The sequence below is a fragment of the Poeciliopsis prolifica genome, unplaced genomic scaffold (genome assembly GCF_027474105.1).
Source record: "Poeciliopsis prolifica strain line A6 unplaced genomic scaffold, Auburn_PproV2 SCAFFOLD023, whole genome shotgun sequence".
NCBI classification, from domain to species: domain Eukaryota; kingdom Metazoa; phylum Chordata; class Actinopteri; order Cyprinodontiformes; family Poeciliidae; genus Poeciliopsis; species Poeciliopsis prolifica.
In genome coordinates this window covers 6,401,241-6,428,307 of record NW_026562398.1, presented here as the reverse complement: position 1 = coordinate 6,428,307, position 27,067 = coordinate 6,401,241, and the positions used below count along the sequence as shown (strand labels likewise).

The 27,067-nt window shown below is 41.2% G+C and overlaps 1 protein-coding gene across 6 annotated transcripts in view; it reads left to right on the top strand.

Annotated features, from left to right (window-relative positions):
* Positions 1–25,477, top strand: part of LOC129370181 (segment polarity protein dishevelled homolog DVL-1-like) — a 30,551-nt gene extending 5,074 nt beyond the window's left edge. Inside the window, exons 2-16 of one of the 6 annotated variants that reach the window (XR_008607026.1) lie at positions 2,959–3,028; positions 5,603–5,724; positions 8,069–8,187; positions 13,289–13,427; positions 14,979–15,072; positions 15,203–15,272; positions 15,355–15,494; positions 15,986–16,062; positions 16,964–17,031; positions 17,717–18,028; positions 18,293–18,460; positions 18,540–18,755; positions 18,972–19,021; positions 19,931–19,969; positions 21,966–22,069. Coding sequence is in view for 5 of the 6 variants with exons in the window: in XM_055045912.1 (XP_054901887.1) it covers positions 2,959–3,028; positions 5,603–5,724; positions 8,069–8,187; positions 13,289–13,427; positions 14,979–15,072; positions 15,203–15,272; positions 15,355–15,494; positions 15,986–16,062; positions 16,964–17,031; positions 17,717–18,028; positions 18,293–18,460; positions 18,540–18,755; positions 21,966–22,462 (2,092 nt within the window). In the remaining variant the exon portion in view is untranslated. Of the gene's footprint in view, positions 1–2,958; positions 3,029–5,602; positions 5,725–8,068; positions 8,188–12,238; positions 12,504–12,745; positions 13,089–13,288; positions 13,428–14,978; positions 15,073–15,202; positions 15,273–15,354; positions 15,495–15,985; positions 16,063–16,963; positions 17,032–17,716; positions 18,029–18,292; positions 18,461–18,539; positions 18,756–18,971; positions 19,022–19,930; positions 19,970–21,965 lie in introns of those variants that run through there. The other 5 variants (XM_055045914.1, XM_055045913.1, XM_055045916.1 and 2 more) reach the window with 5 other exon arrangements.
* The last annotated feature ends 1,590 nt before the right edge of the window (positions 25,478–27,067 follow it).

The window sequence follows — 27,067 nt, the reverse complement described above, 5'->3', positions numbered from 1 at the left end:
TTGTATAAGTATTTGCTATTTGTAAATTTGTTGTAATTTTTAAAGAACCACAATTTTCTGTTTTTGATCTGTAAATAAAGAAAAATTGAGGTTTGCAAAAGGTGGATTGATGCATTAAACTGTGCATCATGTATTTGTGTGTTTTTAAAAGCACATAATCTCCAAACTCATGACAAAAAAATTAAAAGATCTACAGAAATATTACTTGTGCTTTTACTGCGGTTCTGTTGTGGAAATCCAGTTTATTTATTCCATGTAAAACTTGCACTTGTTTTGATATTTCTATTTGAAAACATGAGTTGCTTCTTTATCATTTTTAGACAAATATTAAGAGCCACAGCGGGAGGTTCAAAGAGCCACTTAAAGCTGCAGAGCCGCGTGTAACAAACTCCTTATCTACTGAGAATGTTTCTAATCCTCCTACCTACAAATATTCAGCTTTCCTGTTTCTGCTCACCTCAGACTGCTGCTGTGTGCTCATTTCTACCTCCTTCTTCTTTTCGGTTCAGGCTCAAAGTTTCCCACCACGTTCTCCTTTCAAATCCCAAACAAACACGCCTTGATCTTCTCCAGCTAGACAAATATCTGCTGCAAAATATTCCCTGATTGTCAGGGTGTAACTTGCGCCATTAACCTGTCAAATCTCCTGAAGCAGTTCAGTGTAATAACTGACTGGCAGCTTCACACCAGACTGCTCCACACGTGGTTTGTTTGTTTTTAGTGCCTGAGCATGTTAGCAGTTCATGAGGGCAACGCAAACCGGTCCTGGTATCAGATGGAAGCTGTTAAAGATGTGATCTGGTACAGATTGAAAACCCAGCAGCTCACTCCTGACAAACAGAAGGAAGGAGCATGACTGCTGTGTTATTTGTACAGACCACTCCCACTTCCTGTCAAGTCACCTTACAGCTGTGGAGAAGAGGATGCAAACACTTCCTAGCCAGCGAGCAGCCGGCCCGGGACGGCCGGGTTCTCGTCTCCCTCCCGTTTCCTCCCTGAGGTGGAACAGGCCACAGCGGCAGAGTCTTCGCTCTGCGGTTTCCACAAGGCTGCGTTATCTCTGCGTTACACACACGTAAAAAAAAACAAAAAAAAACATCTAACTTGGCTAATCATGTCAGTTAGTGGGGAAATTCTGGCAAACATGAAGTGCTGGAGAAAAAAGGAAGCTGTAAAGTCGCTGCCAAAGACACCCCTGTGTAAAATCTTCTTAGGATTTTCTGCTCCTCTCAAGTCGAGCCTCTCCCTTTTTATAAACCCTGCTCAAAGCCAAGGAGCTAATGTGAGATCTCCACAGAGTTTTAGAAACACTTGGTTGTAACAAATCAGGTAAAATCCCAAGAAATAAAACCACATAAAGACATGCAGGAGAGCAATAAGCTGAAAACTGGCAAATGTGTCTCTTCATGCGTTTTCCCCTCTGCCAGCGCGGCAGACCAAGCAGGTGTGGAGTCTTCTCGCTGCTGAACCGTGTCCCAGCAGGTCAAAGGGTAACTGTCAGGTATTTTCGTTGGGAATTTACTGCTGAACGCAGTGAGGGAGCCTCTCACACCGGATGACTCTATTAATACACGCTGCAGCTCCCTGTCACGCTGTCACCGTCGCTCTGACTCATCCATCTGTTCAGATGGATGGATAATTATGCAGCAGCAATTTACAAACAGCAACTGACTGATTACTTATCAGGGATTTCCTCCAATTTCAGCCAAATACAGTTGAAAAAGACATAAATCATATTATTTTCTCGGTGTCTGACATTGATTCCTGTTGCAGCTACGGTTTCATTTAGGTTCCCATAAATCTGGTCTATTTGCTAAATGCTAGAACGATGATGGAGTTCATGTTTTAAAAGAATTGAAATTTAGAAAGGCAATGTGTTTCATTACTGCAGCGGTGTCAAACTCATTTTTGTTGGGCCAAATCAAGATCATGAATGCTCTTAAAGGGCCGGTTGTGCTAGAATGCATTAAAAAACCTGATCACAAACTGTTAAAATATCAATAAATTCTTCAAATTAAATATTACTGACCATATTTTCAGTCCCTCCAGGATTTTATGATTCTTCTTGTGATTTTTTGCAATTAAAACAAAATCTCCTACACCTCCCCTGAGCTACTGAGCTACTCAGGAAAGAGGAGATCAGACCGAGGAGGCGGGTCTTAGCGCTGTCAATCAACCTTTCTAATGCTTTTCAATGTGTTAATGGTGGATAAACATGCTACCATTACAGAAAAAACATTTACACACCATTATCAGTGCCCTTGCTAATCAGGAAGACACTGTAGCATAGCAGAGGGGGACAAGAGGATGGGAAGGCACACACAAGGGTGATTGACAGCCCTAAGATCCGCCTCTTGGCTGTGATTGGTTACTTCTAGTTAGCAACCAAGCTGAGCTTGAATTTTTTCAGATAATCCATCTCATACTACTGTCACAACAGTTTCAACAAATTTGTAAAAAATATATTTTTTAATTACATACTGCAGCTTTAACTAGTAATGGCGTGAAATATCCTTCTTCCAGCCGTTTTAAAAGCTTGGTGAGTGGTTTGGATTCATGTTGCTGATTACATTTATCAAATTTTAGCACCGTCTGTGTGTATCTTTAGCTGTCTGGCCCTTGAAGCTCTTTGTGACTCATGAAAAGCTTTGCAGGTTATCATTTCTGTTTAATGACCTTTCAAACATGATATTTCATCTCACCTCGTTGTGCCTGGTGCAAGCAGGCAAACAAACTGGATGTCCAAGTGTTACTGTTACGGACTCAGAGTGGCACCAGCGCTGCTCTTTAAAGCTCACCGCGACTTAAAGCTGTCAGAGCCATTTTGAAAAATGTGACTGTCAAAGTGTGAATGTGGCTCTGTGATTGCCAGCGCTGTGTGAAAGTTTAGCGCTTCCTGGTTATCTCCAGGCGATTCTGTCTCTCTGCCTGTAACTTGTGTGTCGTCCCGCTCCACAGGGTCGTCAAAGAGGAGATTTCCGACGACAACGCCAAGCTGCCGTGCTTCAACGGGCGGGTGGTGTCCTGGGTAAGTGAGATGGGCGGTGCAGCCTCCCTCTCCCTTTCTGCCTGGATTGCATGTGAAACGCAGATCATTCAGTTGTAGAAATGTTGCACCTCCTTAGAGACTCTTAAAAATTTGGCCTTGCCACTGAGCCGAAGCGTAGAGGTGTAAGAGGGGCCATTAGATATTAACACCCTCCTCTTCTGCATTGAATACTGTTACTCTAATCTTATCAGCTAATGCGCTGTTGAATTAAGTAACCCTGTAGCGTTTATGGCGCCTGACTATAAACATGAACTAAAGCTCCCCTTTGGGAGCAAGAAAAAGGTTTGTGGTATCGGTGAGAGGAGGATTTACATCTTCATCTTTGTTTTTCCCCACAGGACATGATATTTCAGTTAAAGCTTTTAACATTGATCTAAAACTAATGTATATGATGTATAATTTAGTTTGACAGGCCACTTATCCAATCAGCTTCATGGATCTTTTGTGTTGCTGCTACGTTTTATTTTATTTTGTCACTTTTCTTTATTGATCTCTGCTGGGAAAGTCATTATTCTGCTCGCCTGCCTCCATGGGAGGTCAGAGGTCAAAATTAACCACACTGTGTTGGCTGTGCATTTGTTAGAGACTGCCATACTCAATAAGAGTCAATTAGCATAGACGGTCACTGACAGCAGGACCTAAGGTATTGACTAACGCCTGAATCTGTGCAACTTTACGACAGCGCTCATTAATTTACTTGTATTTATTTATGACGGTGGACATTGCTGAAATTAAAACAAAGTAATTGCTGCTCCGCACATCGGCTCTCGAGCCAGTGGCTATTATGCAGATCAGTCCCTGATTGGTCATCAAAAGCTATGAAGTTAAATCAAGATCAAACAACTACCTGCTTAAAACGACATAAAAATAAGAATACGCGTTGAGATTCTATGGTAACTTTAACTAATAATACACATTTAACACCAAAATAACACCAGATAATTTGTGTTTCTTCTGAAATGGCAGTAGAAATTATCGCTACAATTTGTTTTTAAATCTTTATGTTCTAAATTTAAAATCTCCGCCTGGACAATTTTTGCTTATTTTAACTGCACGCAGTTCTTTCAATATATTTTCCCATTTATCCATAACAACTGGAACTTCTGCTGAAAGCTGAAATTCTGCTGCTAAACCATAAATATTTTTTTGATGCAGAGTTTCTCATCTTCTCCATATTATTTGGTTGGTTTTATCTGACATTCTACCCTTATGTTCTGTATTTTCTCTATTTCTGAGCTGCAGTGTAATAGTTTTTGTCGCTTGTATTGTCACCTGTTTGGAAACAGTTCTTTAAAACTTCATACTAAAGAACTGTAGAACATCATCTATAAAGTATTTTGCAGGCTTTTGCTTGCAAATACAGGTTTTACTTGTACTTCAACCAGAAACGTACTAATTTGACTGAAATGTGAATATCCTATTTGACTGAAGCAAACCGTACTGTTACATTAGGATCCAAATTGTGTACAGCCTAAACTAATGTGCAAACAGTGGAGCAAAATAATTAATAATCACAGCCTGATTGTTCTCAAATGTAGTAAAAAACTGGATTTATGACAACATTGTTGGTCTTTGTAAGGAATAGTTGCAGTTTTAAATTGAATCGATGTCAGTTGCAGTTCAGTTTTAGTTCTGCAAGTAATAAATGTTTTGCTGAGCCCTCGCACTGAGAAGGCTGTTTGTCCCACAGACGTTTGCTGTCGGTGCTGCTTGTGACCTTGTTTCACAGCGATTTAAAAAGGAGGAAAATCACTGAATGCATGAAGGTATTTGCAGCATGAAATAGGAGATGGTCTCTGATTTAGCTGAAGGTTTGCAAGTTTTGCAAATCTGCTTAGCGTCTCGAGATCCTTCTCAAACTTTAGAGAGTTTAAAAGAGAAAATTGACATTTTTTAATTGTTATATGAAACATGAGTTTTCAAACTTGCAGGGAAAAGTTGCAGATTAAATCTGCGGTTACTAAGATCAAACAGAACACGGCAGGAAGTAATAATGTTGCATCCTTTAAAAGCGGACCAAGACTTCTCCACTAGTTTTTTGGGAATCTACTTTCAACAAAATGACTCATTGGATTAAAATAATGACATTCTTTTCTGTCACTGAGCAAAGGGACACTTTATATAGAATATGATCAAAATGGATGGAATAAACCTGTTGATAAAACTGCTTGTTTTTACAAAAAAAGATTTACATATGTGTATATAAACATATATATGAAAGCAAAACCAATATAATGTAATTAATGTAATTAAGTTATTGTAATATAACATTTGATATCTCACAAAAAGAAATCTTATGAAAAAAGATTAATCGTTGTCCCTGCAGCTGCTAATCTGTGCATGCTCGTTGCTATAACCTTCACTCTGGTTCAGATGAAAGGATGGCATCATTGTTTTGTCAAAGCATTTTGCGACTGTAGTTTTCAAGCATTTTCCTGTTTTCACTGCTAACCACTGCAGTTATCATCATTGTTTCCTCGTAGATATTACCTCTGACTGCACTTCTGCAAATCAGAAATATCGCTGATCATTTTTCCTCCTGCTCCCTCTCAGCTGGTCCTGGCAGAGAGCGCTCACTCTGATGGAGGGTCTCAGTGCACGGAGAGCCACCCAGAGCTTCCCCCTCCCCTCGAGAGAACAGGGGGCATCGGAGACTCGCGACCCCCCTCCTTCCAGTAAGTAGGCTGTCTGCCGCATGTCATGCGTGCATGCAGGCGTGTTGGCAGATGTTTCTATGCGCCACCCGGACTGTTTCTCCTGCAGCCGGTCCATATGTGCTAATTAAAAGTCATCATCGTCGTCATCGACTCGTATGGGAAGTGTAGGTGGCCGCTCACAGTGATGTGTGGTTATATAGCATGAAGAAGTGTCCTGAAGTGTTGGAGAAGGCATGGATGTGAGAATTTCTCCCACCCACGCAGCCATGAAGCGGCGAGTCGCCCCAGCCATCTATGTAAACATGATGCGCTCGCCGTCAGGGCTGCTGATGCTTGAAATAGCCTCTGCAGCGTAAACATCTTCAGGCAAATGCTTGCTCTCAGTGAGACCCATTGTGTTCAGTCAGTAAGAGCATTCATCCGTTGCACGGCTAATAAAGACGCACAGGCCCCCAAAAACACATCAAGGGTCAGAAATAGAGCCGGGCCATGGCCACCTGGGCCCAGACTTTAACTTTAACCTGGCTGATTATAAAATATCACATCGGTCACCAAGTGGCTGCTAAATTTAGCTGGCGGGGCAGCAGAGGTCGTTACAACGCTGCAGCAATAAGACTGAGGCTCTATATTGAGAACATGCAATCTGTCATGTCTCAGTCTGTCTCTTTATCCACTGTTTGACATCTCAGCTCGCTTTTGCCCTCTATGGACCGCTCCCCACAGCCTGGCTGTCAGCCTGGCTGATGATTTTATTGTTCCCAGCCAGATTTCACTGCTGCCACCTTGTGGCGCTAATGGTAATGCAGTCTCCTTTCCCTCCACCCCTCTTCCTCCTGCTCTCGCTCTTTCTCTTTCTCTCTTTACCGGCAGAGCCTTCTCTCAAAAGCAGCGTTACCTTTGCTTATCCAGCCTTTTCTACCTCTCTTGAATATTATTACCACTCCATTACTTCTTTGTCTTTTATTCATGCATTTCACGTGTTTCTCTGCATGAATAGCTTTATTTGAAAAATAGGTGTTTGGAGCTGAGAAAGGGACACACAACCGATGTGGCTGTGCTTGCTAATCCGGATTAAAGCACGCATCTCTATTTCCCAAGAGAGGGGCAGCGACGACTGGCAGCGGTGGGGGGAGAACGAAAGGGGGCGTATATTGAAAGAGGGGCAGCGTTTGTTCACCGCTGTATCTGAGATAATCTCCCCCCGGATCAGCGGCCATCAACACCTCTCGCTGCCGTCTAATCTGCAGCGAGTACGTATTTGCATGCGTGCGCTGACCTGCGCCAGGTGCACCCATTAGTTCTTTGCAGCAGAAGCGTGCGTGCACGCCCCATTGAGCTCTTCATCCCGCTGAGTGAACACGGCATACGCAGAGTCCTGTCGGCTCTGTTATGTTTAATTTGCATGGATTATCCACACACGCCGCCGCTGAGCTATGAGAGGTTATTGTTTTTAAACAAGGCTGGGTGATGTTGGAAAAGGAGAGATGTCATTTGAGGTTGTTTTCACACACGATAGTCTGGTAGACTCAGTTCATTGGGTAGCAAAATTGCAACATTTATGACATTTTCCGCTTTTACACTGCAGTGGGTCAAACTAGCTTGTTCTCCACAAGAACCTCCTCAAACAAACCGGATTTTCTAGATAAACAACTAGAGTACAATTAAAGAAAATTGAATATGGCACCCAGGGTGCAGATGCACACAGTCCACCTGTGATTGTTCATGCAGGTGTTTCTCACCTGCCTGAGTGTGTGTGACAGACAGTTGAGTTCTCACCATCTTCAGGTTTCCAAGGAGCCCAGTGGCGGTTGAGTCCCCTAACCCCCGGTGCCGGAGGCCGCCATGTTTCCAGCCCACTGACTGAATAACAATCCACTCTCCTCCCAGAGCTGAAGCACACAGGCCGGCCCGTTGCTTTGCCCACACCTGATCCACCACTTCTCACTTTTTCAGATCTGTCACTCTTCCCCATCCGTCTCTCCGCAAATCACGCTTCAGGCACCATCTGGGCTTTTCAATAGGTCTCATTAATACCAGTATTGTCCGGAACGGCTCCCTCTCAGGCTATCTGGTCATTAATGACACTTAGTGCAAAATACATCACATACCGCAGAACAATGCAGCTGCTATTTTAGCCCCAGAGGGAGTGAATTTGAAACAGAGTGGCGATACGAGCAGCATATTCCCCTGCGGCCGAATGGCACAGGAACCGATATTGTAGCAGACAGAAGGATGCAGTAGCTGGAGGTTTTTTTTCAGGAGTGCCTGGTCGACTGGAGAGTTACTTAAAAACGCATCGTGTGGCAGCGTCGTTTGAAAAATAAAACAAACAAAACCGAAGTATCAACGGTGTGTGTTGCAGTGCCAACGCAGTGAGCAGCCGTGACGGCCTGGACACGGAGACGGGGACGGAGTCTCTGCTGAGCCACCGCAGGGAGCGAGAGAGAGAGCGCGCACGCAGGAGAGCGAGAGAGACTGAGCGTGAGTATTATCGGAAAAAAAAGTCTCATTATCTTGTCGATTTTTTGGTGTCATTACATTTCAGTTATTTCCGACTGTAATTTGTAAACCAGGTGTTATAACCTCAATTCTGGAATTGAGCCAATCTGAGCTACAAACATAGTTTGTTGATGAAGATGTACACTTTTCCTTCTTTTAGGACATTTTTTCCACAGAACCCCATTGAAAACCTTCTGGGTTTTCCACCAAATATTGATTCCTGAACTCTGCCTGAGTGGATATGAACTTGTTTGTTTGGCATTATTTGAGGTCTGAAATCACTGCATCTTTTTCGTTATTTTGATCATTTTTCATTTTCTGCAAATAAATTTTAAATTTTTGTTTTCAATTTCAGTAGTTCATAGATTAAAAGTTTAATGTTCATTTTACTCATATACCTATAAAAAGTAAAATCAAAGAAACTGATCATTTTAAGTGTCTCTTAGTTTTTCCAGAGCTGTATGACATATTAGTATTACTAACAAAGTTTTTGCATTCGAAATCGTGAACTTAATTTTGAAGTTCACAATTATTAACCTCCATTTACTCAAAAGCAAATCTTAGAAGTCCAATTAAAAAACAAAAAAGACAAAAACTTAGAATCTGTAGGCTTGCCTTCATTTCATACTGGAAGGAAATCTTGCAAGATCTCTTTTATGTTCTGTATCTGCAATGATTTACTGATGCTTTTTCTGCATTTCAATAAAAATGTAAAATTATATTTATTACTGAGTGGAAGCAGGAGTACCTGGAGAAAACCCACACATGCACAGAGAGAACATGCAGGAAGACTGGCTGGGATTTGAACCCAGGACTTTTTTGCTGAAAGCCTGTGGTCTGTAGTAAAGGTTAATAAGAGCTTCACTATATTTGGTTTCAGTAAATTTGATTAAACCAAATCAAAACCAATGAAAGCAGTTTCAGATTTTACATGGGAGCCATGTACCATCTGGTTTCCACTTTACAGCAGCCAACTGTATGTGGTCATAATGTGACCAAGTTCAAGACACAGCGTATCTTTGCAGAAGCCCCTCGGTTCTAGTTATACGACTCGTTCTATAACTGTTTCACACTCTCTGGAGGAAAATAAGAAGCAAATCAGTTCACTGTGGGTTAAGGTTTCTGGAATTTACTGTCTTTCCCAATAATCATCTCCTTTCCTCGTCTCAAGATTCTGATTTCCTCCTGCCAGTCACGCTGCAGTCTGATAGGTGGTTAGGTCTGGTCTTAAAACTGCTTTTTATGAAATATTGGGGGGAAATCTGCAGGAGTTGTTTCTGAAATACAAACAATTCTGACATGGTCAATCTGAAAATGTTTCACCTAAATCTCTCTGAAGAGAGGATTTCGGTGAAACATGATTGCGCTGCTTTCACTCTGCTGTTGCTGTTTACAGCTGAACTGGATTTCGCTCTCCCTCTGTGTGTCTCCCCCCGTCCTCCTCGCAGCGAGCCAGGCTCCCTACATCCTGCGCCGCTGGCTCATTAACCCATACTCATTAATTTATGTGGTGCAATTAGGATGACAGATCAGCATCAGTTTGGGGTTGTAGGAAGGGCTCTCACATGCTGGAATCACATTCAACCATATTATTAATACAACTGCATGTATAAAGCTTCATAAAAGTGATCACACTGCTTGAACCTTTTCATATTTTGCCACATTCTAGCCACAAAGTTGAGTGTTAAAACAGAGTATAAGAAACTGCATTTTAGTCAACTTTATTCTAATTTAGTCTGAATGCATTTAGAAGCCTCCTAATTTATAGAGTTAATCTGTATGTATTTTATTCTCCGTATGACCCACTCGTTCTTTTACAGCCTCAGAGATTTGTCAGAAAATATTAATGAACAAACGACATAAGATGGATCATGGGTTAAAGATGTTTAAAGTTATACAACAACTCTTTGATCCACAGAAAAGCTTATGTTAGCTGACAGAGAAGGAGCCTGAAGTCTGGAGAAGCTCAGGATTGAGATTTAAGTCAGTAAGATAATTATTATTCCTGCATTGTCCAAATCTGGCCCTCATTGAAGAGAAAAACACTCAGACAACAGAAAATATGTGGAATAAAATGCTCTGGTCAGATGAGACCAAAATAAAAAATTTTTGTGCTTCACTATAAACACACCATGCCTGTGGTGAAACATGGCGATGGCAGCATTATGCTGTGGGCCAGATGAAACTGATCAGAGTTGATGGGAAAATGATGGAGCTAAAAATACACAACAATTGAGCAATGCTTCTTCTCTCTCCTTTTTTAATATGGTATTTATTTTCTTTGCTTCTAGTGTCTTACAATTCTTGTGAAATGTTTGTGAGTTTGTAATAAATGGGAAGCCAGGTGTCATTTCCACACTTGAAGTAAGTAATAATAAAAAATCCCAACAATATACAGACAGCCAGTGGTACAATAAAATAGTTTACATCGGTTAGAATGTCCAATTAAAAATCTGTTGTAAGAATTTAACATTTTTAATTATTCTTTAAATTATTCTGCTTTTTATCTGGCTATTTTTATAGAGGGATGGGAAAAAATGTCCATCTATAGATGTGTAAAAATAAAACTTACAGACGTAAGTTTTATTTCAGACTCAGGAGGTGACATCGACAGAAATACATGCCACATTTTTCAGATTTTTTCCCAGCGGTACCAGTATGTGCTATTTTCTGCTGGTCTGCCCCTTAAAGTCCCAGTAGAATCGCGTGAAGTTTGAGCTTCAGCTCGTGTAAATTCCTCTGCAGGACTCTCTCTCTCTCTGCTTTCCCAGAGATTCATCTTCTAATACTCTGCTGGATTTTGTTAGCATCTTGATTTGGCAACAGATTCCTTCTCACTGCTGTTACAAGCAAACTGAACATCTGCTGTTTTGGCTTTGTTTTCGGGTGAGATGTAACCCAGACGAACAAACTGGGCATCTTCCTCCTTCCTCCACTCCAATTTCTGGTGGGTTACAACATCCTGCGCGTCTCTTCGGCGAAACCCAACCCCTCTTCCCATCTTGCAGCCCCTTATTGCCTGTATGTTTGTTAGAGCTAATTAAATGAAACCACCAGAGGGAGCCAAGATGGCCCCTGAGGGTTCACCAGCAGCTCATAAATCTGGCAAGCAGGGCCTGGTGAAATGTAACGCGGCTTGTCTGAGTGTGGAGAGCTGGATGTGAAGACATATGAAGCAGGAAGTGGCAGCGCCCCACCTTGCTGCCTTGCTGCCGGCAGCATCATGATGAGCAGCAGGAATTTCCCCGACACCTTATCCACATGCTTCAGGTGATTCCTCCTTGGTGTGAGAACGCTCGCTGCTGCACGGTGATGAGTTGTTTGTAGCTCCACCAAACTCATCTCCTCATATCTGATAATTAAAAAACAAAACAAAATGAAGCTGTTGGATATTTTACAGATCTCGAGGGGGAAAAGTGTGATGCAGATTTTGTTATTTTTAAGGTCTGAAAATGTATAGGAAGAGGAAATCAGAGTCTGTAAAAATTTATACATTATTTATTAATTTTAGTAAACATTAATGTGGTGCCCTCCCCTCCATTTTGTTTTTCCTGTTTTCCTTCCTTCCCTCCGTCATACCTGTTTCTCTTCTCATTGTTCCTAGGATCCCTCCTTACATATTTTCATTGTTCCTTCCTTCATTCTTACTTTCTTCATCCACATATCCTTCCTAAACTATAATATCTTATATTAAATATAAACACAGATTCACATAAATGTTTGGAAACATTTTTACATCAAAAATGTGAATAAACCAATTTTTGATCCAAATGGCATCATGGAATCTGAAAAAAAAAAACTAATTTCAATGCATTTTTTTCTATTAAAATAGAAAAACGTATTGAGAGTGCTGCTTTTACATTAATTGTAATGATGTTCCCTGCTGTCTGGATTGAGGTCAAAGAAAATACAGCTAAGCCGAAGCACTTTTGCCAGTATTAAAGTATTAACAGAGAGCAGAAAGGAAAAACAGCCTCTGAAATTAAACCGCTCTCTTTTCGTTTTAAAGCAGTTTTTCTTTTAATGATATAAGTGGTGTATAATTATTTAAGCTTAAATAAAGTTGTTTTTACCTGAAGAAAAGGGCTGCAGGTCGCCTGTAATCCCCAAACCAATGTTCTTTGTTGTTGTTTGGTGGAATCCTGTCATCTGATTGGTTGGAGGCAGATTAGTTTGAGGGTCTACAGTATAGCTGTGTGCCATATGAGGAGTTAGTGAGCGAGGGAGGGAAGGAGGAGGAAATACTTTCTCTTCACTCTTTACTCACTTTGTCACTTTGGGATGGACTTTCAGGGGAGGTGAGGTGACGTTAAATAACAGGATTCATTTACTGGAGACATTAGTGTTTCTTTGTGATTGCTTACATACAGTGTTTTTGTCAAAAAATAGCATCATAATGATTATTTAGTTACAATTATTTACTGCTTATCAGTGCATGATGAATTATATCTGTAATTCATTTATTAACGGTTTAGTTGCGTTGACTGTCTTGGAGGTAAAATTCTGCTTGTTCTCCTTGCTGTTTGTGTCTCTGTTGTAGATGAACTGTGAGCAGCCAGCTGGTGGTTGAGGCTTAGAGAGCGGCTGGCATCACAAAGACGCACATTTTCAGCCTGGCTCCGTGAACCTGCACACTTGTTTTTCTTTTCTTTTTTTTTTTCGTCATATTGTGGGGAAAGAAATATGCCTTGGTGAGAATCCTGACCCGTTCATGTGCAGTAGCTCAGCTTTCGTCAGGGCGGAGCGAGCCATGGAAACCCCGGCGTGGCTGGAATGTTTTACTCGCTCCAGGCGAAAACACGGGCGGCCACGCCTTTTTCGCCTCTTGACACCTTTCCGGCAAGTCCGCTGTTACCCCGAGACAGCGCCGCCTCAAAGGCAATGTACGTACGGATCGGGGCGAGAATTTCTCCAAACTTTATAGGAGCTGCACTTCCAGTTTCCACTCTTAAAAACCTCTCCTGTGTATGTTTATGTCGCTCCCTGATTCCTGTTTTCCCTCTCACTCTGATCCAAGCCTACGATGAGCAGCATGACCTCAGATTCTGACTCACAGCGCGTCTTTTGCTCTCTTTCTCTGCAGTCCCTCGCATCAACGGTCACTCTAAATCCGAGCGCACCGCCAGGGACTCGGCCATGGGTTACGACAGCGCCTCGGTAATGAGCAGCGAGCTGGATTCCAGTTCATTTGTTGACAGCGAGGAGGATGAGGATGCCAGCAGGTAACGTGCCACCTCACATCATAAGATGTGCTTCTCAGCCCCTCAAACACTGAAAGACTAACGATGCACGCAAGTCATGGTGGGTCACATATGGTTCTGTTAAGACGGTCAAAATTTCAGATATCAAACAAATGTTACTATCAGATGAAGAAACACTCGATGAATGCTTTTTTAAAAATAATTTAACGAATCACAGGGAAAAGAAAGCCGACCAAACTGACCTGGTCCTGAATGAAAAATAATCGTTCCCTAAAAATAATTAGTTTTATTGCAATAATTGTTTTTACATTAATCAGAGTTGGAGGAGTTTTTCATTCTTCTTTGCAGATTTTTTTTTAAAAATTCAGGTACAGTGAAGAGTTTTAGATCAATTGGATTTAAGTCTAGACTTTGAGTAGGCCACTCTAGTTGAGTTTGGTCATGTGACAGTGATGGCGATGCAGCGCAGGATTGTGGGAAGCAGAGAAACAGTGAAGTCGGTGAATTATATATTTAATATACATTTACATGCTGTGGTGACGTAGGGGTTAAACACAACCCACATAAGGAGGCCTTAGTTCTCGATTCAGCAGTCACAGGTTCGATTCCCAGCCTGGTGACCTTTGCCACTAGAGCCAATAAAACCTTTAAAAAATACATCAATACTGATAATAAAAGCAATATTAATGTTGAATATCAGTACCGGCCCAAATTTTCATATTTGTGTGTCCCTAAAACAAACATCTGTAACAGAATAAGCTTTACTGCTTTATGGATTCAAAGTTCTACAACTGTCTAAGTTTAATCAAATGACATATGATTAATAATTAAATAATTATTGCTATATAATAAACTAGAAACTAAAAATGACAGACTTCTTCTTTTGCTTTGACTTTTGGTCGTTTGTCTTGTTGCTTCCTATGCCTTCTTTAGTATCAGCCGATTTCGACCTGATGCAGCAAAACATCGCTGAGATGACTTAAAAAAATACTTCTTTTTAATAAAAAACAGACATAAATGTACTGTTTTACAATTTTATTGTCTAACTCTGCTTCAGTAAAGCACATTTAAATGCACCAATCGCTGCACAAACATTTAAAAACAACTTTAATTTGTTCAGTCAGTAACAGCCATTGAAAAATAGATAAAGAAAGTGACTAAAGCAATAGTTTGATCACCTTGGTTAAACATTAAACTGCAACCAACATATAATGTGAAAAGCGTAAAATTATACGAAATAGGTCTGCCTTTATTGATCGAGCTCTTGGTCACCAATACCCAAAGATTTCTTTCAATATCAGGACCAATACAGATTTCAATATTCAGTCGGTTTGTCTCTTTACTGATGGATTATTTTTTCTGTGGTTGCCTGCAAACAAAACATTACATTTCTCCACTCAACCTTGACTCTCTCACGTATTTAATTATCAACGTCGATTGAAGTTGGCTCCCAAAAGAAAAACAGCTCAGGGACTGAAGCGGTCTTAGGTCAGCCTGGCCTTTTAATCGGCTACATCTCATTTTCCCTCTCATTCTGTTTCTGAAACACCATCTTCCCTCTTTGTGTTTCAGGCTCAGCAGCTCCACAGAACAAAGTTCTTCTTCGCAGCTCATGCGCAGACACAAGCGGCGCAGACGGAGACACAAAATGGCCAAGATAGACCGGGTACGCACTTCTAAGCCCCGTCACCGCCAGAGCTCAAATGAACACTGACGCCGAGCAGCAGAAAGCGATGAGAGAGCTGATTGATATGGACTCTGTGTCACTTTTTATTTACCTCTTTCTCCCTTTCTAGTCTTCGTCTTTCAGCAGTATCACAGACTCCACCATGAGCCTCAACATCATCACCGTCACACTCAACATGGGTAAATGAGAGTTGCAATTTGCCTTTTTGTTTTTTTCTTTATTTCTTACTCCTCACACCTATTTTTCTTTGCTTTTTGACAGAGAAGTACAACTTCCTGGGCATCAGTATTGTAGGTCAGAGTAACGACCGGGGAGATGGCGGCATTTACATCGGCTCCATCATGAAGGGAGGAGCCGTGGCTGCTGACGGCAGAATAGAACCAGGAGACATGCTCCTGCAGGTACACCTCCACTTTTACAAATCCTTTGTGATGAATTGAAAAATCATGATAAGTGTCTGTCTTCTTTATATACACCAACGACTCTTTAGCTGCCACAGTTAATGCGTCACAGATGAGACGAATAGACATGAATGTGTCTACGCCTGTGGTTTTTAAAGCGTATCGATAACCACATCTTATTCATTTCCGTAGCAAGGCTTTTATGTTGCAGTTTTCCTTTGCGTGGTTGCCGTCTTGTGATCTCTGTACGTCAAGAGTTTTGTTGTTACGCATCGTCTGAAGCACGTGAAGGCTGATTGTATTTTCTGTGATCGCTGCATTTTATGTACGGTTTAGGGTTTTGTATGAATCTGAAGGCCTTCAAGCTCTTTACACACTGTTGTAAGCAAAAACATCCAAGCTTCCTCTCTCACCAAAATGTTCAAAATGATATCCAGGTCCTAAAAAGCTGCACAGTGAAACATGACCTTAATGTTTTGTATGTGAACCAGGTAAATGATGTGAATTTTGAGAACATGAGCAACGATGACGCTGTGAGGATCCTGAGAGAAATCGTTTCTAAGACTGGGTAAGAGCATCAAACTCACTCAGTTACTGTTGGAGAACAGCATCGATTCGTCCAAAACTTTCTATTTGTGCTTTGTAAAAAATATTAAATCCTCCAGTTTTATCAAGAAGTTGGATTTATATTACTACAAAATAATTTTTAAAAGACTGTTGAGGCATGCCGGCTGTCAAATTGTCACATATTTCCCTTACATCTTTAGGTTGCACACATGCAATCCATTTTTACTGTCACCCTCGTCAAGATTTGCTAAAAATAAAACTTCATTTTTGTACAGAAGTCGTTTGATATAATCTTGTCTTTCCTATTTTTAAAATTAGACGACAGAATTACATCTGTGCCAGATCTTATAAATACTGATTAAAGGTTCATTGCTCGACAAAAGAAGTAAAATATAAATATTTTAGAAAAGCTTCAGTTATAGGAATTGCTGTGGGTTTTTTTCTAAATGTTACAACTTACTTTTCCCACAAATGCACTAAAATTAAATATTTTTAAATATTTCAGTCTGAAATTATGCTGCAGCAGTAAAAGATTCCCTTATTTAAATTTTTTTTGGCACATCTCTCACACAGATTTGAATAAATATGAAGGCAGATGTTAGTTTATGACATATCGGGGTTTCCATAGTAATGTATAATGTAATGTATAATATTCATATACAGCAGCATCACCGATCTGTACTGAACTATTTTTCAGCTTATTATTACCTAAAAGTAATTAAATACTATTTAATAAATCTGATAATCTGTTTGTAGAAAGAAACAACAATTTTAATTAGTTACATTTTGATACTTTGTCTTTTATTTTTTAATATGCCTCTCCACTGTTTTTAGTTTATACCTTATATTTGCAGATGTCTGTGTTTTTACCCTTTACTTATTTTTAAATTCTTTCTTTTTAGCCCCATCAGTCTCACTGTCGCCAAATGTTGGGATCCGTCTCCGCGGAGTTACTTCACCATCCCTCGTGGTAAGCTCTGAGATGACGCTCGCAAAAAGTATTCACACCCCTTGAACTTGGTCACATCTCTACCACAAACTTTAGAGTAATTCAATGTGTTTAACAAAAACACAAAGTAATGCGTGACGGAAAAGTTTTCTGTGCATTTGCATGCATCCCCCCTCAACCACAATTACACTTACCAGGCATTTGGACTTCTCTGTTACTAGAAAAGCGCAGCCACAGCATGACAATGCAACTTCCACTTTTCAGCAGAGTCTGCCCATAGTGACATGCAGCGTTATTTTTGTGAAAGTTTGCATGAAACTTCCATTTTCTTCTCAATTAATTGTAGTTACTGCATCTTTACATGGCATGTGGCTTCAACCAGAACTTCCTCTGGCTTCTTTAAGACAGTGGCTTTCTGGTTGCCTCGCTTACATAATCATCCTTTTGTTTGTCGTCAGATTAAACATGGATGATCTTAACAGATGAATGTACTAATTAGGTGACTTTTGATTTTATTTAGAGGTAAGGACCTAAATAAAATCCACAAATTTTTCTTTTACCTCACAATTGCTTTATGTTGGTTTATCATTTAAAATCCCATTTAAATTTCTGGTTGCAATGAAATAAAATTAAACAAGGGTGTAAATATGTTTGCAAGGTAAAGTGTTAAGTTAGTTACCTTAACATTTTTGTTTAATATGCTCAGCGGAGCCAGTGAGACCCATCGACCCTGCAGCCTGGATTTCTCACACCACAGCGCTGACGGGACCTTATCCACATTACGGTATAGACAGCAAGAGTCTTCTTTATGGAAACACTTTGAGTAATAATTCAGATTCTGACAAACATAAACATGTTTTTCCCCGTTCTTTCTCCATCTCAGAATTTGATGACCTGCCTCTGTCGGTTGGTAAAACAGACATGGCAACCATTGTGAAGGTGATGCAGCTGCCTGACTCTGGCCTGGAGATACGCGACAGGATGTGGCTGAAGATCACCATCGCCAATGCCGTCATAGGTGAGATGAGCAGAGCAAGACGTTAGAAGCTCATGCATTCTGTGGTTTTCAAGTCAATTTACTGTAAGTCGCACAGCACTGAACAGAAACTAAAAAAGATATTCAGTACACACAGTACGCTGTGATGGTATCAAATTTACTGATGCTTGCACATTGTAGTCTCTGGGGTCACTTTGTTGTGTCAGCAGCATTTCCAGCGTGTGTGTGGCAGCTGGAGCCACCATGCCTGCGTGTTTCTGTGAGTGTGTGTGTTGCTGCGTTTAGGTGCTGATGTGGTGGACTGGCTTTACTCCAGAGTGGAGGGCTTCAAGGACCGGCGAGATGCAAGGAAGTACGCGAGCAGTCTGCTGAAACATGGCTACCTGAGACACACCGTCAACAAAATCACCTTCTCCGAACAGTGCTACTACACATTTGGGGACCTCTGCCAAAGTATAGATGCTTATTCCTTTCGAATTGATAGAATCTGTTACTTCTTTATGTTTATTTGATCCTTCTCTCCTGCTTTAAGACATGGCGTCACTCAATCTGAATGAGGGATCCAGTGGTGGAGGCTCTGAGCAGGACACGTTGGCGCCGCTACCTCCCACCACCAACCCCTGGCCTCTTGGCGGGCAGCCGTTCCCTTACCCTCCGTTTCCGTCGGCGCCCCCCTGCTTCCCGCCGGGATACTCCGACCCGTGCCACAGTTTCCACAGCGGGAGCGCCGGCAGCCAGCACAGTGAGGGTGAGCAGCGACAACTGCGCAAGACGGGCCCCCTCGATTTTCCGTCAACAAATCATTAATTAATGTAATCTGACTCAAAACTGTCTGTGTCACATGACGTCCGTGTTAGCAAGCGTGTGACTCATGCTTAACGCCAGCCGTTCTGACCTTTGCTTTTGGATTTCCTTCGCCATCGTTCAGTCTGGGTTTTCTAAAACGCGTCTTGTTGTCGTCAAGGTCAGTCATGAGCGCGTTGAGTCACGCAGCGGACAGCTCTGCAGTACTGGGTGTGTACAAAACGCTAAAAGACATCTGATCAGCCGTGTGATCCGGAATCACAAGCAAATCCCATCTGTTTCTCTATGAGTTCTCAGATGATCTTTTGTCTAAATGTGCTGGTGATGCATGATTTTTTTATTTATTTTTATCTTTTTTTTTTAAAGAGCGCAGAGAGCCTGAAGGATTAGGGGGTGTTGGATTAAACTGATCAATTCAGCTAAGCTATCAGTTTGTTTTTCATCAGTGTGAGTGATTCATCTAAGCATGGCCATTTCTTGCTTTCAGCCATTCTTTTCACCGGTCTTTGCAAGAACGGAGAAAACTAACTTAAGAGAAAGAGTGTTTGCTGCTACGCTGCAAAAACACAAAACCCTACCAAATAGTTTTGGTCTAGTTTCTAGAGAAAATATTAGGTACGTTTGAAATAAGGCAAATTTAACTCACAATGAAGTTTTCAGCAAGATATAGGAGCTTATTTTTAAATCAGAAATAGTGTAATATTGATGAGGAAAGTGGCAGATTACGTCACTTCACTAACAAGCCATTATTCCCTTGTTATAAGTGAAATAATCTGCAAGTGGAGCTAATATTATTTCATCAATATTAAGGAATTATTTACTGAAAATAAGCTCCTATGATGTGCTAAACCAGGCACTAGAAACCAGGAGAAAAATACTTGGTAATATTTTGTGGGTTTTTTGCTTTGTGTTTATCCTAGAACATAATTTGTTTAGTCATACGCATGTGTTTGTTTTCATTGGATTATAAGCCATGATTTATTCAGCTGGACAGGGGCAGGGAAGCAGCAGGAAGCGGAGTTAGTTGAAAGGCAGTGGAGCAGGTTTAGGATGGGGACGTCTGGCCGGTGAGGTGTGTGTAATCCTGTTGTTCCCTCTGTTTCTGCTGGGCTACGGTAGACTGAAGGAGGAGGTAGTCCCAGGACACTGGGGGAACCGGTAAGCCTGCTAACCCCCTCTCCTCCTCCTGCTCATCTTCCTCCTGTGCTGCTCACCATCCCGTCTCGCTCTACCTCTGTCCTCTCATCTTTTTCTCCCACACTCAGCATTCTCCACCTATCATACCGCAGCTTTAAGGTTTTCTCCTTCTTCTCTTCTCCCCCCATCCTTTGCCAGCTCCGTGATTTTTTTCTGTGTATCCTCTGTGTGATTCTCCTGACAGTCGATTTCTCCCTCTCTGCACCTTTGGGCATGCGTTTGTTCTGTGTGCTGGGAGGTGCATGATGCAGGATGATCAATCGTGAGGCTTGTGCTGCTAGCGGACAATATTGCACCACTTTACCCAGTACTGTTGGGCTCATTGCAGAAGTTGAAATGTTTTTGTAACGTGTGGTACACCTCCATCAGTGTAAGCAGCACAGCTGCGCTCAAACTGCCTTTTTGAGGTAAATGTGATGATCCATGCAGTAAGATACTGAAACAAGTTGTGCTTTTTCTGATGCTGGTGTGTCACGTTTGTATGCGCAGTGCCTTGCAGACATATTCAAGCCACTTGACCCTTTTCATGGTGCATTGCAACCACAAATATTGTCGGATCTATTGATTTTTTTAAAAATAAATCTTATAAATCGACATAGTAGAGCATTGTGGTGAATGACTGGTTTCAGGTTTTTAGACGTATTTACATCATTTGTTTTTTTTCCTGAAACTGGTTGCAGATTTTTAATTGAATTGTGGGGTACAGACTTTGACTAGGCCATTCAAACACATAAAAATGCTTAGATTACATTATTCTTTTGTAGCTTTGGGTGTGTGTTTTGATTTGTCTCATGTTTTTTTTTTCACCCTGTAGCATGTATTTATCCTGCATCCATCTACCCACTTAATCTGATCCCCATCCGTCTCTCCGCCCCCACAGCATCATGCTGCCACAGCCGAGTTTCACTGTGGGGATGGAGACGTGGATATAGCATTTACTTGTTGGCCAAAACATAAATTTTACATTTAAGAGCCTCAAATGGCTCTTAAATCATTTGTAGGAAAAAAGTGATACTAATGTGCTTAAGTAAAGATATGATTATGATTTTTTGTGGAATAATTTCACTAAACATCTACAAAAGATGACTCCAAAACAACCCTTTATATTTTTTTATGTCTTCTTTATTTTTTAAACAGTTTGTTCTTTCAGAATCAGCTTTGTAGTCCAAGGCTGTGAGTCCAAAGAAAACGTTTGACTTTGATTTTAACCGATCAGTGTTGAAATCAAACACCGATTGATGCTCGGTATCAATATACACATTTTAGAGGAAATAAAGAAATGTTTTATAGCATTTTCTACAAATATAGTGAAAGACAATTTATACATCCACTTCATTACAAAAATTTGTAGTCTGATGATGGTTTTTTCAAACATGTTTTCTATTGTAATCTATCAAAATGAAAGCTCTTGTAACATTTGTCGCCCAAAACAACTTATATTTAGATGCATTAAATTTCAAAATGGCTCTTTGTTTGGAAGAGCTATTCAATTTAGATTGAGTTTTCTGGTTGCAATGTAACAATTTGTTTAAAAAAATGTAAAATTCAAGTGGTATGAATGTTTTTCCAAAGCGCTGCTTTCACTGTGAATGCTTCAGTGTCTTTAGAAACAGCAGCTGCAGGATGATTGTAGTGGATCTTTGAGCTCAAACCTTTGACTTAATCATGTTTGCTCTTGACTGATGACTCTGTCCTATATAGCCTTATAAAATGTCACATCTTAAACAATACGCTGTAATTTATGTCATTTGGTTTAGATGACAAAGTTTCCTCGAAGCTGTTGTTTAATGTGTGACCTTTCACTTTTTTCCTGCAATCAGTTTCTGGTTTTGAGTCAGCTCCACCTGATCTGTTGCAGCTGCCACTCTGTGTGTTTTGGGCTGTTTTCTGCAAATGCTGCAAAAGGCCCGCTTGAAACATCTTTTTTTCTTCTTTTTCTCCTTTTTTTTGTCAACAGGAAGTCGAAGCAGTGGATCGAACCCCAGCGCTGGCAAAGACAGACGCTCCCCGCAGGAGAAGGCTCAGAGGACGACGTGCTGCGAGTCAGAGCCGGGCGTCCGCGGAGCGAGGCGGGGCGACCGCTCCGGCAGCCAGATGAGCCACCACAGCCACGCCAGGTCGAGCCTGAGCCACAGCCACTCGCACAGGAGCCACTCGCTGTCCCAGAGCAACCACCCCTCCTTCGGCTACAGCCAAACCGCCTTCACCCAGGCGGGGCCGGGCTCCTGCGCGCAGAGCGAGCGGAGCCATGCCTCCTCCTACGGCCCCCCAGGCTTGCCTCCCCCTTACTGTCTAGCTCGCTTCGCCCCCAAACCCTCGGTGAGCAGCAGCACGCCTCCCGGAGCACCGCCGGGGAGAGAGCTGGCATCCGTTCCCCCGGAGCTCACCGCCAGCCGCCAGTCGTTCCAGCACGCCATGGGCAACCCCTGTGAGTTCTTTGTGGACATCATGTGACAGGACAGTGCCTTCAAAAACACAGTGAGCACAAAACAATCCTCCCTGAACTCACTTGCGTGTTTTTCTTTTTTCTCCTCAGTCGTTTGAGCACCCTTAAAGCTGCGGTATGTAACTTTTATAAAAAAAATTTTTTTTTTCCTTTTTATTATTTCTTAAAACTGCCACTATTTCATGACAGTATATTATAAGACAGACAAAATAAGAAATATTCAACTTCCTCTAGACAACCAATCACAGCCAGGAGGAGGGTCTTATCGCTGCCAATCCAGCTCATGTTCTCACATTGTCCTCCTTACTATCTGTTATGCTACATCTTCTTACAGATAGCAGAACCGGTCATGAGTATTTAGTTTAATTAGCAAAATCAATATAGAAATAAAAAAATTAAATGTGCCAACAAATCGGCCCAGGTTTCCATTATTTTGGGATTGACTGAATGTGAAGACGATCTCATCTACCTCGACAAACGTCTGGAAACGAACCGCTGAGGCTTGACTGACAGACCCACCAGCTCATGTCTGCACTTTCGCAGATACTAATAGTAACTCTACTGTTACCAACTCACTGGCTTTCTTGCTAAATTTATCAACATTTCAGACCAAAATTAGAATCAGCAGGTCAGGCCTTTTGAAGATCATAACCAGAAAACTAATTGGTGCAGGAACCATATGGGATAATATAAAGTCACCACCTAAATATCATAGAAAAAAAATATAATCGAAGAATGCAAAGACTTATCAGTCGATCATAAAATTAATGAGAATTTTAATAAAATATGTAAAAATGAAAAAAGTTACACAGTTCAGTACAGTTTTAAATAATGTTTAAACTCATAAAGGCCTTTTACAGAATGCTAAGGCTAGTTAGCATGACCACCAATGATAGTGGATAAACAGTTTTCCTTTAACAGTAAGTTTTTTTGACCTTCCTCCTATTTCTGATTGGTTGTTTTTGGCATTTCTTTAAACAGCAATAGTAACAATAGGTGGCAGTAGAGATCTAATATTAGCCTGTCACAACATGGTGACAGTTTTAGTAAATGTATAAAAAACAGATTTATTTTTTTAAAGTTACGCACTGCAGCTTTACGTTCAGAATGTAGATACCACCCGGGCCCCTCAGCGGCCCCTCAGCGGCCCCTCAGCGGCCCCCTCAGCGGCCCCTCTGCAGCCCCTCAGCTTCCCGATGTCCTCAGAAAGGAATAGGGGCTGCGTTAGCACAAAGGAAGGATTCTTCTCGCTCACAAGCACAGGTGCTCCACCTGGACCCCACCAGCCCCCGCGCCCCTTTTTTTATGGACATGTACAGTTTGTGAAACGTTAGTGCTGTTCGGTGTGGTGACGTCTTCAAAGCTGCCACGCAGACATCCTGGGGTAAAACCTCGGACATCGTCTGTCCAGCGAGACCTTTACCTTGCCTGGAACTGGATCTCAATCCCCCAGACCCAGACCCAAAACTCTGGACTAAGTCTGTTTGTGTCCAAGCCTCCACCGTTTCTGGGGCTTCTTCGCCAGCAGCTTGCCTGAGCTCTGACTTGCCAACACGAACCGTGATCTGTGGACCCAACAACCGACTGCCAGTTTGACCAAGGCTGCGTCGTGCATGTCTGAACTGCTTTAAAGAAATTTTATGAATTCATTTTGTTTGAAGTATTAACTAAACTGGAGGGAAGGAGGTTTCCTCTTGTTCTAAAGGATGAATCCGTACACTGGAAGATTTTGTGATGTTATTTATGTGGTCATGTTGCATTGCTGATGTTGTCACAGTTTGTTTCCTCTAAGCTTCCTGACAGACAATCAGACATCACCCTTTGTGAATCAGAGGCTACTTTCCGCTTTCTCTGCTATTTTCTGTCAAACATGCAATAGATGTCAAACGTCTACACACCCCTGTAACTGCAAAAGGTTCTAAATAAGCCATTTTTAGAACCTTTTCCAACTTTATTGTAAAAATATTTCCTCTATTATTCACCTGGAAAACAAATAAATCTGTTAGAAGATGAAATATACAAAAGATAAATGCGGCAGTGACCTGGTTGCATAAATTTCCACAACATTAAATGATTCAGTGTTCTTGAGTTCATATCTGTCATGAATAATAGAGAATTTCATGAACGTCAAATCAATTTCAGCTGTCCCAGAGGGACTTTCCTCACATTTGCATTATTTAGCTAAAGCAGAAGCTTAAGGAGAGAATAACAATAGATCTTAACAATGTTATGATCTTTCTCAGAAGAACAATAAAGATAGCATTATTTTTACATAAATATATATCAGTAGTTAGAGAACTTCATGCAATCTAGCAACAACTTGAATTAAATGACATATGATTGGATGAAACGCTCACAAAATGCAAATCACAATGAAAATCACACCACTCTCCAAACAGGAAATTGTAAAAAAAAAAAACCCATTAAGGTGGAAAAAGTTCTAAAATAATTGATCAAATTGTCACATTTTCATCAGGAGTGTGAACGTTTTACATCCACTGCGTCGTTATTCCCATCAGATGAGACGACCTGGACATTTCCAACACTTTAAGCACAGTAGCATCAGCAGAAATGTGAGCACAACTATCCAGCTGCCAAACCAGGTTGTTGTTGCAGCGTCGTAAAAAGTCGGCGAGAGAAGCCGGCGCCTCGCATCATGTGGTGGATCGTTCTTTCTTATGTCAGAGTTGTTTTATGTTGCCAATTTTCTGTTTGTTTGTTTGTTATTGCCATCAGTTTCTTTTCATTTCACATGAGTTTAAAGTGACTTCAAGGGGAATCCTGGCCAACAGAATGACTCTTGCAAAACAACGGCAAACCCCTGTTGCATCTACTTAAAGAATATCTACAACAGGGAAATAACACTCTAGTTTTATGTGCACTTTTTCATTTTGTCTCTCCCTTTAAGTATGAAACACTGTTTGCAATCAAAGCTTTCTCTTACATTTTGTTTCGTTACAAAAGAAGAATAAAATGTACATAGAAATTTATTATATATAAGAATTAAAAATATATCTGTTCAACTTTTTGTCTTTATTGTCAGACATTGAAACGACTTTTGTTAATCTTGCACATGATAAATTACTGGAATCATGCAAACAAACACTGTTTTGCCAGATGAAGAAAGAAACACATTTCCTCAACAAAATTACATTATTATTTTTATTCAATATTTGAATGAGTTTAGGGTGATTTCAAAACCCTGATTGGTAGTTCTATGTTTTTAGAAATCATCAGTGTTTTGTTTAATGAAGCTTTTCAGTAATTAAGTGAAGCATTCCTTCTCTGCTTCTGTGTATCTGAGCTGGAGGAGGAAACCTCGGCGATCCGTCGCTCTGACACTTTCCAGCTCATTCTGGAGCGAGAAACGGAAAGAGCAAAGAAAACCTCTATTCCAAACTCCTCCCTTAACAGCTCTTAAATACTATTAGCTTTGTCACACTTAGTGGAACCCAATGCCAGCAGTTTGGTGTTCAAGATCTAGATCAACTTCAGCTGTTAGTGAGGTTAAAAACAACCAAATCGGAGAGATTTGCTCTTTCTTTACCACAAAGCTGTAGGTGAGGCATCAATCTGTATTTTACACTGGGGAGGAAAGTTGACAGGTGTAAGGTAGTGATCTCTAGACAATCAGGTCAGAACATGTCCTAAAGAGCAGCTCTATTTATATATTAAAAAAGAAAAAAATCTGGTTCAAGGAAGGTGCTGTCTTAAGGTCACGGACACGTGTGATCCTATCCAAAAGATGCCTGACCTCTAGCTCAGGCTGCATCAAGACTGAGGAACCACAAGATGGAGACACTTTACATCAATTGTGAAACAAAGGTTTAATTTCTCACAAGAAAATGCATTTTGAACTTTGAAGAGGACATGTTTCTCTTTTAGCAACGATGCGCTATTGGGAAGAAAACGGTGGCAAAAGTACCAAAACAATAAATGAATAAAAAATAAAAACGCGCCACACCAAACGAGTCATGATCTCATCTGCGTCGACACTTCACGCTAACACCCCGCTGCGTGGAAACTCCGAGCTGCGTGTACTTTCCCAGTGGGTAGACGTTACTTTCACAATGTTCAGACACCAAATGAGAGACCACCGCTTCACTTGGCCCACCGACCGCACGCGCGCGCACTTTTCCACAGACACCAACAGGGAGACAGAGAGAGAGAGCGCGTGAAAGAAAGAAACGCTCCCACTCACGAGAGGGGCGTCAGGGGTCAGGAAGGAAGTGACGCGTTTTCGATATTTTATCACTCAGCCTGCAGAGACAGATGAAATATCAGAAGCGACCTATTTTTAAACGACTTTAGAGTGAAAATAAAACATAAGTTGTCTTTTTCACCGAGCCTACATGTCGGCCTACATGCAGCCATTTACCAGCAGGATGAATGTTGCTGCTGCTGCTTACTGAACGATTTAGGAGTATTTCCCAAGTCAGTATGTTAATGGAGGGGGGAGTTTACAGCGGGCAGGGGTCAAGGGGGCGTTTAGGGGTAAGAGTGGGAAGTGTTTCTGAGACGAGTGTCAGAGGAGGTGTTCACTTTTGACATCACATTTGTGCAATCTGTACATAGAAGGAGGTGAATCAAAACTTACGCGTTTCTTTTGAAGG